Source organism: Manacus candei, unplaced genomic scaffold (assembly GCF_025592945.1).
Source record: "Manacus candei isolate 608988 ecotype Guabito, Panama unplaced genomic scaffold, ASM2559294v1 h1tg000017l, whole genome shotgun sequence".
Taxonomy (NCBI): Eukaryota; Metazoa; Chordata; class Aves; order Passeriformes; family Pipridae; genus Manacus; species Manacus candei.
The window spans coordinates 27992297-28008079 of NW_026138065.1; the positions used below are offsets into that span (position 1 = coordinate 27992297).

The following is a 15783-nucleotide window of genomic DNA, read 5'->3' on the forward strand; positions in this document are numbered from 1 at the left end:
TTCCCCTTGGGTTCAATAACCTGGACTGTAAACTTTCCCTCCTAAAGGTTCAGCAGAGTTTGGAGAAAATTGCAAAACTTGAACAAGAAAAAGAACACTGGATGTTGGAGGCCCAGCTAGCTAAAATAAAGCTAGAGAAAGAAAACCAGAAACTGAAGAACTCTCTTAGTGGAAATCTAACTGAAACTATGCAGGAGCATTCCATTTTGCCAAATGTAACAGAACAAAAGAAGGAAACCACAGAAAAGAGGGAACCCATTAAGAGTACTAGTCTGGTAAGTGACCTTTTTTACTTCAGTAGAGAAAAATCCACTTTCTTTAGGAGTAGTGCTCTTTGATCAGTGGAACACTAATAATGAAAGCCTTTTGACTGTGTTGAAGAGCATTCATGCTTGGGGTCCTTGTGTTTGCAGAGCTGCCTGTGAATACTTTCTGCAGAGTTTGGAACTTCTTGCATTTTGAGACTTTGTTCGCTGTTATAACTGTCATGGAGTTATTTTTGTAGCTCTGTACTTGTGTGACTGAGGGGGAAATATTAGGTGCTTAACCTCTAGATTTTTCTGACTCAGTAGCTGGGAAGCATTGCAATTGGTGCATATCTCAGTTTGGCTCTGAGGTTCCAATACTTTTATTCATCTCTTGGTATGTTAAAGCAAATGAAAGTAGGTAACTAGTGTTTGTAAATGGGTTATAAGATTTACTACATGTCAGTTGGGGTTCAGCAATTGCTTTTGGATGTAGCATGGATTCGGTCCTTGCTCTTCTATGTTGGGAAATGGCTTTTTCCTGTTTACTACAAGTATTTAAAATGGGTTGGCTGTTCCCTTGAATTACCACTTCTGAAGTGGTATTAGCAGGAATGTCATCTGTAAGAAATAATCAAACTACTCTGCTCAGCATTCAACAGAATTCTTCTTTTTTTTTTTTTTTAACTCCCCACTGTCCCACTCCAGGAAGAAATAATCAGTGGATTGTTTTGAAGTCCTCAGTTTTGAAGTAAACTGGCACCTTAACTTTTTGATCCTCTATTTGAATCGTTAGGAGTTTGAGGAGAATTTTTCCAGGCACAATGCTTAACGTAAATTATGGGTCAACATATCGTATACATATTTCCCATAAACCTCAATCTCTAGTCCTGTTGAGATGGAGAGGAAAAAAACCCTTTGATTCTCTGTGAAGATATTCTTCCATGAAACTAGTTATTGGCATACACCCCTCCTGTAGAGTTTTGTCTAAGTGGAAAGGAAGGAATTCAGAAGGTCCTCAGTAAATCCAAGTCGTCTTTTCTTGCTCTTAAATAAGACAAGTAATGTTTCAATGCACTAAAGTACCTCTGAATTAGTTTCATATGATCAAGCAGTTGCATAATCATACAAGCCCAGCTGCATCTTGTTGCTTTTATTGCCTTTTCCTCTGTGCATAGCAAGGCACAGGGGATATATTTGGAGAGTTGGTGTCAGCTTTAATTCTGTTCAAGGCATCCATGTAATCACTCTTGTTTATGTTACAGGTGGAAATACTTAAATTTGGGTTCAGTTTGAACTGCTGCAAGGTTTTTTAAATTTAATGTTCTTCTTTGACTGAAACCATAATGACTTGCAGTTATGGTATCTATTTTTGCAGTCCTCATTAAGTGTATTTTCTTCCTTGTTCTAGATTGGAATGTTGACTATAACTACTGATAATGAAAAGGTAATCTGTTTTAAACATTATCAAAGTACATCTGCTAAGTACTTCAATTCTGATGCTGTTAAACTTACTCCAGAGGTCTAATTACCAAGAATAGTGTCATATAATGGCACGAGTCACCTGTGTAGTCTCTATATACTATATAGTCAAATTTCTGAAATCCATGTATTTCTTAATTTTCTTCTTCTCTTAGTGAACTCTTATTTTACCCATTTAAGCATTTTGGAGCAGTGCGAGCTGTGATCCAGGTCTGTTCTCTGTAATTTGAGGAAAGCATTGGTCTGTTTGTGCTGCAGTAGCCCACACTGCATTCCAAGCCTCCATTCTTATCTCTTGAGGAAGGGCTCAAGCTGCTAATAAGTCCCTGACTGCAGTGCTTGGTGTACAGGCTATCCCAAACCAGAGGTCATACTGAAAGAAACTTGGAACCTGCTCTCACTTTATTTAGCACTGCTATAATGTAACACTTGTCCCAATAGGAACTCCGCAGAATAAGATTCAGTGCTTTCCCTTTTCGGATGCTGAAGGAAGTGATATGTGTTTCAGTTTATGCTTCCTTTTCTTCTGAAGGTGTGATTAAAAAGGGTTAGGGGCCCAGGGAATAACTCATACAAGCTCTTAAAAGCTTCAGCTTGAAGGTAATGACAGATCATGTGAAAGCTGCCTCCAGCGGGCTACTTATACAGTTAACTTATAGTTAACTAACAAGTTGTTTGGCTTCTTTATTTTTTCTTTTCTTTTTAAAATTCACATGTCTAAAGAAACTTCGGGAACATGCAGCATTAGAAATAGTTTTGACTTTTGTGAGCTTCTGAAATTTAGTGATGTCAAGGAATTCTTCCTTGTTGGGAAAAGATAGAACGTTTTTACGTGGGTGAAAGCACTTCTGCAGTGGATTTTCGTCTTCATCAGACATGTCAAATCAAGCTAAATTCTTACCTCTCCAGTCAGCTCTTTGTCCTTCAAGGAAGTTTGATGTTAAGAGTCACCATCAGAGTGGCAAGTTGCAGTGTGACCTGCTGTTATCTGTCTCTTGTGTTTGGGCAATTTAATACTTTCGGGTAGAGCAGCCAGGCCTCAGCAGGGGAGAAGTCTGTATAGAGGCAATGTTGTGATGCAAGTGTTCAGTGTGTTAAACATAAATACTGTCTGCTTAAATTTTTGCTTTGCCAGGCTCCAGATGTTGAGTCTCGTGAAGACCTGATAAAAACCCACTATATGGCAAGGATAGCAGAACTTACCTCTCATCTGCAGCTTGCTGACAGCAAATCAGTGCACTTTCATGCAGAGGTGAGCATGCAGGCAGTGGCTCTGCTGAAAACAGTAAATCTCTTTTTCAGCTTTCCCCAGGCAAGTGCTATGATAGTGAGTTTAAATATATGGAGCATAGTGTTTTTAAAAATCTGTTCCTGGAGTATTTTATTTTTTGACTGTGGTCTAGTATGCATGACAATGGATACTGTAGAGCAACTTTTTAAAAATAAATTCTTTGGTAGCCTTGTCTTGGGTGTATTAAGAAGTATAATGTCTATCATGTATAGATTTGTTCATGTAAGCTGAAGTAGCTGGTTTTAGTTACCTAGATAGTTTGGACTTAATTTTAAGGTGATGCTGATGTCATTCAAAAATGTATGAGTGTATCATGAAGTGATGAAAGCAACTCTCTTCAGAGAAAATTGGTTCTTAGACATAAGTTATACTTCAAGAATTAACAAAATTATTCATTGTATCCGTAGTTTCCTGTTTTCATTTAGAATTGTAAGGTAATGTTTTTGAAAACAGTGGCTGTTTTGATTTGTGTAATTAACTGATGTGGAATATAACAAAACTCCAGGTTAACAGAACAAATCATCTTAAATATTTTTAATGGTAGAGTGGAGGAGCCGTCTTTCCTGTCATATTTGATCAAGGTATGAAGTGAGTTGTTTGTGTTGCATTTTTACTTATGAAAAATTTCCTAGCAATTATGGGAAAAATATGATATTTAGAGGATTGGCAATATGGTAATTCTGTAAAGTGAAACATTTCATGTTAACTATTACACTACCTTTGCATTTAAAAATGTGCACAAGCTCTGACTAAGTTTCTTGAAATCTAAATGTTACAGAAAGATGGAAAAATCGAAGTAGTCACCTAAAGATGCCACAAGGCACAGTATTTCCAATACTCTGGAACTAAGTTTCCTTCCCTCTCCCATCCCTATCCTGTTCCTCTTGATAGTGTCGAGCACTTGCCAAAAGACTGTCCCTAGCAGAGAAGTCCAAGGAATCGCTCACGGAAGAGTTGAAGGCAGCCAGTCAAAACATCAGCAGATTACAGGCAAGTGAATTGTTATATAATGTAATAATGCAATAGATGCTTTTTGTAATCATGTGTGAGCTGAAGTTGGAGGAGAAAAATTACAGCCATCTAGCATGGCCATGCCATTACTAGGTCCTTAGTTATGGGATGTAAAATCTCTAATGGTATGTAGAGAAGAGCCTTAAGTGATACATTTTAAATCCCAGGTATAAAGTTGAAGTGGAACATCCTTGTGAGGAAAAGGCTGTAGTAGCCAGGCCCGTGTTTTAGTGCATTCGATGTCAAGGATTTTCGTGAAAATGAGGGGGTTTTAATGTCAAAAGGTGTGGTTGTGTGACAGCTTTCAGATCATACAAGGAATTCTTAATCCTTTCTTGCACCTGGGCCTGAAAGTTTTAAAAGATGCCAGGTTGATTTTTTTTTTTTCTTTTTGAGATAGATAGATATCTTAAGCAATGATAACTTTGGGCTAATTTTTAAGAAGCTGTTGTTAACAATAGTTGACTTTTATGCCAGATCTTGTGGATGTCCTGTCCGTTTGTCCTTCCCCTCCACACAGCTGAGAAAGGAGCCAATATTAAATAAAGTATATATGTAAATACTCGGTTCCTAAATTCCTTCATGTTTCCTTTACATATAGTTCATAACTTTATTGCTCACCTGTCTGTGATGGTGGGTACTGAAATTGCTCCATACAGGCAGTGAACATAATGTTATAAACTTTGAACAGTTGTATCCGTGAACAATTCTTTTTAACACTCTTGTGATTTGTTCCTCCAAGAAATTCCACAATCAAAATCCAACTCGGCACGAGATGTTAATCTCCGAGTACATATTAAACTTGCTAAAAAAAGATAGCAGGCATGGTGTTTGTATGTTTAGTAGTCTGCATAGTATTGAATCATAGACCTGTTTAGGTTGGAAGGGTTCTCTGAAGGTCACTTGGTCCCCTCCTTTGGTCAGAGCAGAGAGAGTTCAGGTCAAGCTGTTGAATGGGATATTTCCTGTACAGCCATGCTGGCCTTGTGCCGCAGTCATTCCATTTCTTAAGCGTTGGACTGTTCCTTGATCATTCAGCTTTCCTGGGCCCTTGTAACTTCCAGGGCAGTTTTACCTGGGAACTTACCAAGCAGACATTGAAAAAAGCCAAAATCTACTCTTCTTAAATCTAGGGTTGCTGTGATTCTGCTATTCATCTTGCTTGCTTCCCTCAGGATCTTAAATTCCACTAACTCATGGTTGCTGCAGCCAAGGCCACCATTGGCTTTCACATCCCTGACCAGCTTTTCCTTATTTGTGAGTAACAGGTCCAGCAGAGATCATATCTTAGTCCTGTTGATCACTGGTATCAAGAAGTTCTTTGCTACACTCAAGACAACTCCTGAGTTGCTTGTGTTCCACCTTGCTGCCCTTCCAGGAGATGTCAGAGTAGTTAAAATCCCTAAAGAGGATCAGGGGCTGTGGATGAGAGGTTTTTATCTGCTTGTAGCAGATGCCTGCCATATCACCCTGTTGTTCTCCTATAATCCCTACTTCTGAGATCTTAATTGTCTTCAAGACACTCCTTCACATGAAGCATGATTTCTTCCCTTCTATCCTGTCTTCCCTAAAGTGTGTGTATCCCGTCATTGCTGTGTTCTAGTCATGCACACTATGCCCCACATCTCTCTAATCCAAGGGAGATCATAGCTCTGTAACTGCATGTGGATTCCTTCAGCTTTGTATGCCATGTGTGTTCATGTCCAGGCCGTGCTTTAACCCTGTAAATGTTACTTGTTTCCTGGCTGGAGGCAATGTTGGAAAACTTGGCTGTTACTCTTTTATGTAAGCCATAAAAAGCGGGGGGAAAAATCTAACAGAAACAGCACAAAAATAAGGGGAATAAACCATGCATGAGACTTCAGGTAAAAGAAAAATAGTTATTGACTTTCTTTGATAAAGCAATTGTTTTTTTAGCTGAATTGCACACATTCAGCATCACAAGTAGAGGTTGAAGTTGGCTGCTTTGCCAGTTGTCACTAATATTGAGCAAAGGCTTCTGGTTGTGTTATTTTTCCCTTAGGATGAATTGATGACGACAAAGAGAAGTTATGAGGATCAGTTAAGTATGATGAGTGACCATCTCTGCAGCATGAATGAAACCTTAACTAAACAAAGGGAAGAAATTGATACTCTAAAGATGGCTAGTAAGGTAAGTTGGCAGGTGCTGGCCTTAGGCACTGCTTGCATTTTGGAGGTGTGTGGGTTGTATCTGGTGTTTCTGCAGTGCTGCCCTTTTAACTATCCAGTTCCCAAGCTATAGTTCTCATTCTCAGCCAAGTGGAAAGGAAACTCCAAACCTGCTTCTGCACTTTGCAGTGAAGAAAAAATTCTTGCAAAACATACATGTGGGAAAGAACAACAAACTCTTGTGTCACTGCTTCACGTTAGGCTTTCAAAGTGTACCCTCAGATGGCAGATCAGCACCTTTTTTTGTTTAAATGTGGTGAAAATAGAACTGTTTTTAAATCCAGCTGGTGATATCAGGTGGTTATGATTAACTTCTGGGTAGGAGTGTCCCTTTTGCACCCCTGTTGGTCACAGCATACTCTGTTCTCAGCAGCTGATCTCTTTCTCTGTTTTATTTCCATATTCCAGCTTGTCTGTCTCTCATGGAGGAATGAGAAAGTTACTACTTACATTCTTCTGTGAGCTTGAAGTGCACACTTAAGTCCTTTTCCAAGCAAGGAATCTGCCCACTTATCAGAAATAAATTTCTGACTTATCTTAATGATGAAAAATATAGAAGTCTGTTGTTTTGAGCAGTCAGTGATTAAACCATGGTATATCTTACTCTGGTGCTTCTAGGGATGGGCAGTGTTGTGAAGGCCTTTGCCCTTCACTCGTCTGGCTGTGAAATGAATAAATTAGCATTATTCTCCTTAATCATGGAATGCATGGAAGCAGGTTTTACCGAAGGGTTAAAAAAAATTAATAAAAAAAATCTATGTTTTGGTTAAAGATCCCAAGATGGCGATTTTTGTTTTTTTCGAGTAACCTCTTCCCCCTCCTTTTACAGAGATGTTTTTCTTCAGATATCTAAGTGTTTTAACTTGGCACTGTATTCTTTAAAATTACTTCTGGTTGTATAAGCTCTTGTGTTTTTTGAAGAAAGCTCTTGGCTGCACACTGACCGTAGCACTTCATGTTTTTATAGAACATTTTCTGGAATTTTTCTCTTGCCATACTTTTAGGACTTGAAGTGGTACTCTGTCTGTAAGGAATTACCTCAGAATCTCACAACAGAAGCCACATGGGTTTTCAGATGTTACCCAATGTAGAAGGCGATTCAGTTGAAATCAAAATGATGCAGTTAAAACCTTTATCACTTGGAGAGAGTTGTTGGTTAGATTAAAAACAAATTTTATCTTAAGGAATTAGAAAGGTGAAGAATTGCCAGCAAGTAACTATTACAGTAAAGTTTATTTTAAGCTACATGTTTCCTTTGTGGAACTATTGCAAGTCAAATGTGAGTTGGTTAGCTGTGGAATTTCTTTTTTAAACCACGAATAATCTGCACAGACCAAATTAAAATACGTTTTGGAGAAAAGCTGTAGGATGGGGGATTGATTTTTCTATTTGAGGCAATTATTCTTATAGGATATATTTGAAATAACACTTAAAGGTGAATTGTGATTTGACTTGCCTTCACTGCCCTTACAATATTGGTGTTGATACAGTTGAGTGTCTTGGGACATACTTCAAATGTCTCTTTCACAGGTTTCAGTTGAAGTACCTTACTTCATTTGAAATATCTGGCATTTGTCTCTGTTATACTTATAGAAATAGTGGGATTTTCAGAGCAAGCAGCTACAAGCTGCCATTATTAAAAGTCCGTAGTCTGTTTTCAGTTTGACTGTACTTTCTTTGCTGTAGGCACAAATTATCAGGCATCAGGTTTTGTGTGTTACCTGTCTAAATTTTCTTATCTGAGTTACATGTTCTGTTCACTTGTTTCTTGTTGCAGGGAAATTCTAAAAAGAACAAAAGTCGATAGTTTACGGCTGAGTCTTTGGAAGCTGCTGCTGCACAGGATGCAGATAGTGACCATTTGTTATCCAGTACCTGTTTGTTCCAGGAAGCAGAGGCTGGTATTGGGTCTAGTAAAAACTGAATTGGTGCTGTAAATGGCTTTAAAATATTTAGAACTCGTAACAGATAAAACAGAACTTAATGCTGGCTCTAAACTAGGAAATACACACTCTGTGGATAATTTATATAGTAATTACCTTCAGTTTTTACTGTGCACTTTTTAAAACCAGGTTTTGATTTCATGTAATAACTTCAGATTTTGTATATTTTCAAATATATGTATGTATTAACAAATTTGGATCCGTGCAGTAGTTGTCTATTTTTGAGTTATACATTTCATTGTCAATATGTGTACATTCCATTACTTGTTAATAACAGTTTAAAAATGAGTTTTGAGACTTTTTTTGGCCATGCAAGCTGTGCAGTTACTGTAAGTGTATTATTCCTATTCTCAGCCCTTTTGAATTAATTGGAGTTGTGGCTTGAAAGGATTTTTACGAATTCACACAAGTAAATGGGATCATTATTTTAGACTGCAACAGTGGAAACTTTTTCTGCTTGCATTTGGCTATTGATACTTTGGATATTGAAGTAAAGAGCACAAACAGCTGAATTGGGATACTTCTATGAAACTGCTTTAAGCCCTTACAATAACATTTTGTTTACACATATATGTATATATATATTGGTTGAAACAGCTGTTTAAAGCTAGAGGACACTGTGATTGTCATTTACCCCAAAAGAGTGAAACAATATGTGTAGAATAGATCACCTTACTGTGCTCTCTTACAGTAAAGAAGAACACAAAATATGTGAAAGATTTAAACACTGAATTTGCAAAAGGTGTTCATGGAATTAAGTCCTGATGGATTCACTGAGGGGATGCACATGGCTTTTCCTGTGTTTTCAGAAGTTTGTGAACTTTAGGCCTCTCCTAAGACTTTTCTTTTTTAAGCGAAGTTTAATACCACGAGTTTTCACAGCATTGGTTTGTTTGTTGGTTGGGGTTTTTTTGTTTTTTTAAAATCAGGTGCTGTGCTGCTCCACACTTTACACTGATCTTCTGTTCCATAATTTGCATTATGGCACTTACTTGTCCCTTAGGGGTTTACTCCGATATCGAAAGTGTTGATATGTATTATCAATATGTAATAATAAAATCAACTACATGAAACCAGCCTGACTTTTTCCTTAATTCTGGCTGTGCCCAGGTTGCATGGTGTGATATTGTGGTGGGGTGTTAACAGCTGTTGTTGGTGAGGTGAGCTGAGGTAATTACATCAGTCTAGTTACTCTTAATGGTGCTTCTCTTTGAGCCAGGCTGCATTTCTGTACCTAATGCTGCTCTGTGCAAAGTACATGGAGCCCTCATTAGCATTTCTCACCTGGTCTGCTTGATCACCACTGTGGAACTGTTCTGTTGTTTTTTCCTTTTAGAAATGCAAAATAGATGTGGTTAGAAAAGGGAGAGGAGATGGGGAGAGCCTGCAGGGTTTCTTATGAGCACGGTGGTGTTGAATTTAAAACTGGGTGCTGGTGCTAATCCGGGTTGGGAAGTGTTTGCTTTCTTTCAAACCATTTTATGGAAGCAGATACAGCTTCACCTGTTTCAGTTAGCGTGGGAAGGTGCTTTCTTCCAATTCTTTTGAAGCTGCCTTCTCTGAAGACTTTTATCTTGCAGTGAAGGTGCTAATTCAGTTATTTTAATTCTCTGAATCAAATTACTAGACATGTTACTGATGCTACTTTTCATAGGTAGCTGCATTCAGAAAAAGGTTTTGCTTAGGCATTTTTGACATGTCTAATTAAAACATATGCTTTGAAGAGAGTGTGTTTAGAGCTTGCATAAAATGTTATCTCAAACTGGTTTTGCAACAGAATATATCTCAACATCCAAACTGGAATTCATACAGAATGTACAGGCATTTAGGTACAATTCCAATGTACATTAGTTTATCAGCATTTTTTTCTTTGCAGTATTATTTGGGAGTGTGTTTGTGTGTCCCTCTCACCAATCAGCAGTAAACATGCTTAGGGAGAGACAATTTTGATCACTCAAGCTCCCTTCAGTTTTTCAGGAAAATGTTTTGAATTAAGCTTTAGAAAACTGTAAACTACCAATACTCGAAAATAGAATCTGGAAAAAAAATTTAAAACGGTATTTTGGATACTGCTGTAGTAATGTTGTAAAGGGGCATAGTACATTACATTTAACTTAGTGGCATTAGAAGCTGGATCAAGTAGAAATGCCCAACTAGCTTGTGCTTATTATCTGCTAACCAGGTGATTCTGAATCTGTTTCTGAATATCTCAAATGCTGTTAAATGTTTACATTGCTACTACATAAGGCTATGCAACTGAAGGCTGACTTCAACATGGCAGTGAAGAATTCATCTTTGAGGCAAAGTTGTCCAGAAATAGCAATTTGAACTACTTTGTGTATATGAAATAGTATGTGCAGATTATCATGGAGTGTACAAAATTTGGGCAAAGAGATGTTACTAATACTGAAATTAATCCTCAAAAGTACAGTGTAAATGCTTGTCTTACTAGTTGATTAATTGGGGAAACTAATGACAAAATGTTGCAGACTGGAAAAAAATTTAGGACATTAGTGTGTAAAACCAAGTTTAAAGAAAAACCCTAATGACAATTAACTTTTTGAATGGACAGTTCACTGTAATACACAAGTTCTTAAAGCATTTTTAGAGTGTTTAATTCATGTCTCCATAATGTTGGGCACCTCATGAGTAGTCTCTCACACTCATGCATAAGTGAATAACTCAGGAAACATCACTATTTTAATGATTTTAATAACTGGATTTTCAGAAGTTCTCTCTGAACTTTGTTTTTGAAGCTATACTAACATATTTAAGGATTTTAAAATGTTCAGCTATCCTAGATTTCTGAAAACACATCCTCAGTAACTATTCTGTGTGCTCAAAATAAATATTTGCTGTAATCACGAATGAGTTCAGCTTCAGAACTGCCCTTTTAAGAGCTACTGCTTCATGAGTCATGAAAATACCCAAGAAGCACCAAATACATTGGCTATTTTAAAAGACCTTAAGCTCTTACAGGTCAGAGGTTTCCCTGCCTGAGAGATTAAATTCTAAAACAGGAATCTTAGGCTGATGTTGTAAGCTGTGCAAGGGTCTCATCTCACTGCTGTTTAAACAATCATGTGCTTATTTTGTTACATAATTATTCCTCTGTGATTTGAACAACGATCATCTGAAATGTTGGTTTAAAAATGGTGGTGTTTGTCATGTCTTTTGTTAGTTCCTTCAGATTAATTCTGAACCAGCTCAACATTTCAGTGATAGTGGAGGCTGGATCTTCACGATGGATGTGATCTAGCAGCACTCCAAGCAGCATCAGTATTGAGATTGAAGCGCTTGGTTTTCCCATCTTTGTTGAAATACTTTGGCTGTTTTTGTGGATTATTTTCTCTTTTTCCCAAGCCAGCTCCATTTCTTGTACTTGTGATGCTGCTGCTCCACGTACTCTGCCTTCCCTCACTGACAGATGAGTTGAAGTTTTGGTGTGAAGGTCTTTGGCCCAGCATGTTTTCTGGATGCTGACTTTGGACACAGTGATCATACTGTTTAACAGTGTTCACTAGGACTCCAAAGAACAGATTTGTTTGGACATATAAAGCATCAGTTGCAAACAGGAAAGGAAATAAATTTTGTATCCTCATATTGCCTAGACAGGAGAAGTTATTTACTGGATTGGGTGAGCAATGTGAAAGCTGTGGGATTTTGTAATAATATAAATCCACTGATATATTAAACTTTGGAGAACCATCTGGCCCTGTAACCTGGGCAAACCTGTTATTTAATACACTCTGTATGTAAGGTAATTTGAGAGCACTATCTTAGCAACAGCAGGGTCATAATAAAAATAAAGCTTAGTGCAGTAAAAAATGGTAATTGTTGCCAGAGGTCTGATTAGTTCCTCCCACAAAGGCTGGATGCTGCTCGATTAAGAATGCTTGTTCTGTCTTATTCTGCATTTTCTGCCTCTGTTATTACTTGCAGAATTGCTCAGCTATGAATTAAAACCATGTTTTAAGGCCACGTTTGCCTGAATTCCTGAATATTTCTTTTAATCAGAGAGTCAGAGACTTGCTTTAACTGTAATTGAGTGTGCAGAACTGCTGGCTTGGTTACAGAGGGGGACAGAGAAGAGCTTTTGGGGACCTTTGTAAACCAGGTTTACTGGTTGACTGGGACTGTGAACTAAACCACACGGAAACTTGCCCGGGGCAGTTTTCATTATCTGCCTCTGCTCTGTGTGTAGGCAGCTTTAGACATGTCAATGCTAATTCAGAATCACTCAGCTTCTTGCAGAGGCAAACACTTGCATTGCTGCAATGCTGGGGTTTTGCAGCTGAGCTGCCACAGAGAAATGTGATTCTCGTGGGGCCTAATTTGCATGACAAGCTACTATGCTGAGAGCCCTAAAAGACTTCTAGTTAAAAACTTCTTATATGTGAAATAGCAGAGGTGCAGGAGAGATCATGATTTACCTGTACTGGGTTTAAATCTAATTCACCCTGAGAGTTTGAAGCTTTATAAGCTGATGAGGTCTTAACTAATGAAGAAGCCTTTGAAATCCAGGCCTGGTGTCAAAATTGTCTTGGTGGTCTCCCATAAACAACACAGCTTGGTCCTGAGAAGAGTTAAACCCACAAAATTTAAGAGTCTAGGTAATTTCCAGTTATTTTAAGCATTGTGGATTCTTTCATGAATTGACTTGGAAGCCAGTCTGTGGTGGCATGTAGCTTCTTGCAGACTTTCTCTGTATAAAGTTCTTTGCTTCTTAAATGAATATGAGAACACCTTAAATCTCCACACACTTCCCTTTCTACTACAAAGAGAGTCTTCATCCTTGTCTGCCCTCCCACTGAAACTTCAAATTTCTTTTCTCTCGAACTTAAAAGGCTTCAGTTTGTGCTGAAATTGTAAATGCAGAACATTTTATCCAAGAAAGATTATTTTAATGAAGTTAGGAGATTGAAGAAGTCTGAACTGAGAACTTCAGTGCAGTTTCATTAACTGCAGCCTTTGTCATAAGGAACACCTGTAATATACTTCTATTTAGTGACTTTCAAATTGTATATAGCATAAGCAGGGCTGGACAGAAAATATAAACCTTGGGAGGGGCGAATCAACTCTACCAAAGGTTTCTTTTGAAGTCTGGAAAATCTGGTTTATTTTTAGTCCAAAGAAGTAGACAAGAAAAGTTTCTCCTGGATTATCGATCTAGCCCAGGAGGTCAAGAGCACCTGAATCCAACAAGCATTCAATTTCTCACAAAAAGGACATTAGTATGCTAGATTTCTATAACCAGTTTATGTGTAGTAAATATATATTACTTAAATAGAGAATATACAAGGCTTGTAAATTTTAAATAGCAGTTGTGCTAAGTGAAAGATGAATTTATTAAATAGGAGGAGGAGAAGAATTTGCTTTTTCAAACCAAAACACAAAAGTAATTCTCAGTTAAGATGAACTTCTGCAGAAATTTCTTGCTAAAATAAAAGGTGAACTAGTAGAGCAAAGAGTTAATATAAGTCTAGAAACAAGTATTCTTCTGTCTCCAGTTATATTTGGTTTTAGCCAGATATGAACTGACAGGTTTCACTTTTGACAAAATAGTCACATACAGTAAACATTTTATAAAAAGGATAATATACTGCAAATCATGTTAAGATCAACTTAAATATAGTCAGCAACGTAAACTGAGATTGTTAGCATTGTAAAAGGTTGAATGAGTTTAATAACTGTGTGTAGCAATATATAATACTGTATGTGCTCTTCAAATTGTATTTACAGTACAAATAATTTTAATAGTTCTAATCCATTCTGTATATGCTATTCATTAAAGTCAAATTTTATTAAGGACTTTTAAATCTCAGTTTCAGGGTTTCTTTCACTAATGCTTGAGTTCTATTGCACGGAATTATTTTGGAGGAAGAGAAAGCGATAGCAGAATTTTCTGGAGAAGAACAGTCTTGTCTTGAAAATGTATACACTTGTCTCAACAAAGGAAAAATCTGATCTCTTTTTGGACATGCTGACTTTGATAAGGAGATATGAGAAATAAATACCCTTCCCACTCGAAACCCATTAGAAAGGGCTAATGTGGAAGCTAAACAGGGAAAAGGTTTTATTGACTGTTGTGCAGGAGTATGTGAGAGTCTGAAGGACTCATTTGGGAGTATGTAGAAAATATAGAAATTAGAAAGTATTTATAATTTCCTGGCATTTTTTGGCAAAACAAGAGGTTTTGATCCTCTGGTCCCCTCTGCTAAGAAGTTGGGTGTGTCCTGGGAGGAGGCAAAAGACTGTGTTTTTTATGGGAGACTATAAATACAATTTTGACATCAGGCCTGAATTTCCAAGGCAGAAGACTTTAGTGGGATGGAATTCCAGAGGAAAGAGGTTGGGATCAGGTTCTGACACTTCCAGGGCTGTATACTGGGCTGAGGATGGCAGGTGGAGCTGCCTAACCCCATGGTAGCCAGAGCTGCAGTACTGCAGTCTGAGCCTGGAGGCCTCAGGCTGGCAATACTCAAGAAAAACCTTTAAGGAGAGAAAAATGTAAAGGTTACAGTTCACTGGCTTGCAAGTTACAGGTTACATTATGGTCAAAAAATTTCAGGCTATCGGGGTCGGGGCTTTGAGCAACCTGGTCAAGTGGAAGGTGTCCCTGCCCAGGGTTGAAACTGGATGATCTTTAAGGTCACTTCCAACCCAAACCAGGATTCTAAGAAAAGACCACTGTCTGTCTGTGTAGAAAATCCTTAAACCCTTTCCCTTTCTTGATATTGAGATGGAAATATGAACAACAGCATGATTCTGCCACAAACAGGTAGGCAAAAAGCCCCCAGGTGAAATTCTGTATTACCAAAGTAAAATTAATTTGAAGCATAATTTTAACAACCAGTATCTTACTTGGTTTGACATTATAAATACTCATGAACTGTCTAACTATATTTGGCACTAGATTTTTTTAAATTAAGACAATAAACCCAGATTTTTTTAAACCATGGATGGCCAATGTTTATCCTAGTGCAATTTTTATAATGGCATTAAGCTTGCAGAAAAATTTATTTGTGAGGAAAACCATACTGAACACTTCTATTGCAAATGGAGATGGACAGAGCCTGAATAGTATTACCCATGCATAGAGGAAAGCAGTAGTATTGCTTAATTTTCAGAGAAGACATAAGAAAACTTTTCAGAGAAGATATAGGACAAAAGAAAACGATTTACAGAAGGACATCCCTCTGTATTAAAACACAAGGGAAATTTCAACAACACTGAAAAGCAGTGGAGCTAAAATGGATGGATGATGCTTTACAAACAATTTTGGATGAATTACACAAGAAATGAGCTCACTTCTGTAAGTGAGCTATCACTGCTATTGATAGCTTTTCATATGGGCAATTTGGGTGTCTGCCGTCCCTGGCAACTCTGCTCCATGTCCCTGGGAACGCTCTAGAGGGTTTTATAGGTGTTTTCCCCCCTCTTCATCCTACCCGTTCTATTCTATCTGTGTGTTCTTTCCTTTTAGGAAAGAACTCTCTCTGCATGGTACCTTGTCGCCTCTGGGAGGTGCACTCTAGAGATGCACAGGGCACCGTATAAAAAGGACTTTCTGTTACTCAAGATAATACAACTATATTATCCTCTTGGTTATAAAGACATT

General features: G+C 37.7%; 1 protein-coding gene across 5 annotated transcripts in view; it reads left to right on the top strand.

Moving 5' to 3' along the window:
• Window positions 1-9235, top strand: part of PPP1R21 (protein phosphatase 1 regulatory subunit 21) — a 36054-nt gene extending 26819 nt beyond the window's left edge. For 4 of the 5 annotated variants that reach the window (XM_051783697.1, XM_051783702.1, XM_051783700.1 and 1 more), the window contains exons 17-22: window positions 48-275; window positions 1657-1692; window positions 2863-2979; window positions 3910-4008; window positions 6053-6181; window positions 7997-9235. In XM_051783697.1, coding sequence (XP_051639657.1) covers window positions 48-275; window positions 1657-1692; window positions 2863-2979; window positions 3910-4008; window positions 6053-6181; window positions 7997-8026 — 639 coding nt within the window. In that variant the 3' untranslated portion in view covers window positions 8027-9235. The remainder of the gene's footprint in view (window positions 1-47; window positions 276-1656; window positions 1693-2862; window positions 2980-3909; window positions 4009-6052; window positions 6182-7996) is intronic. The other variant, XM_051783698.1, reaches the window with a different exon arrangement.
• The last annotated feature ends 6548 nt before the right edge of the window (window positions 9236-15783 follow it).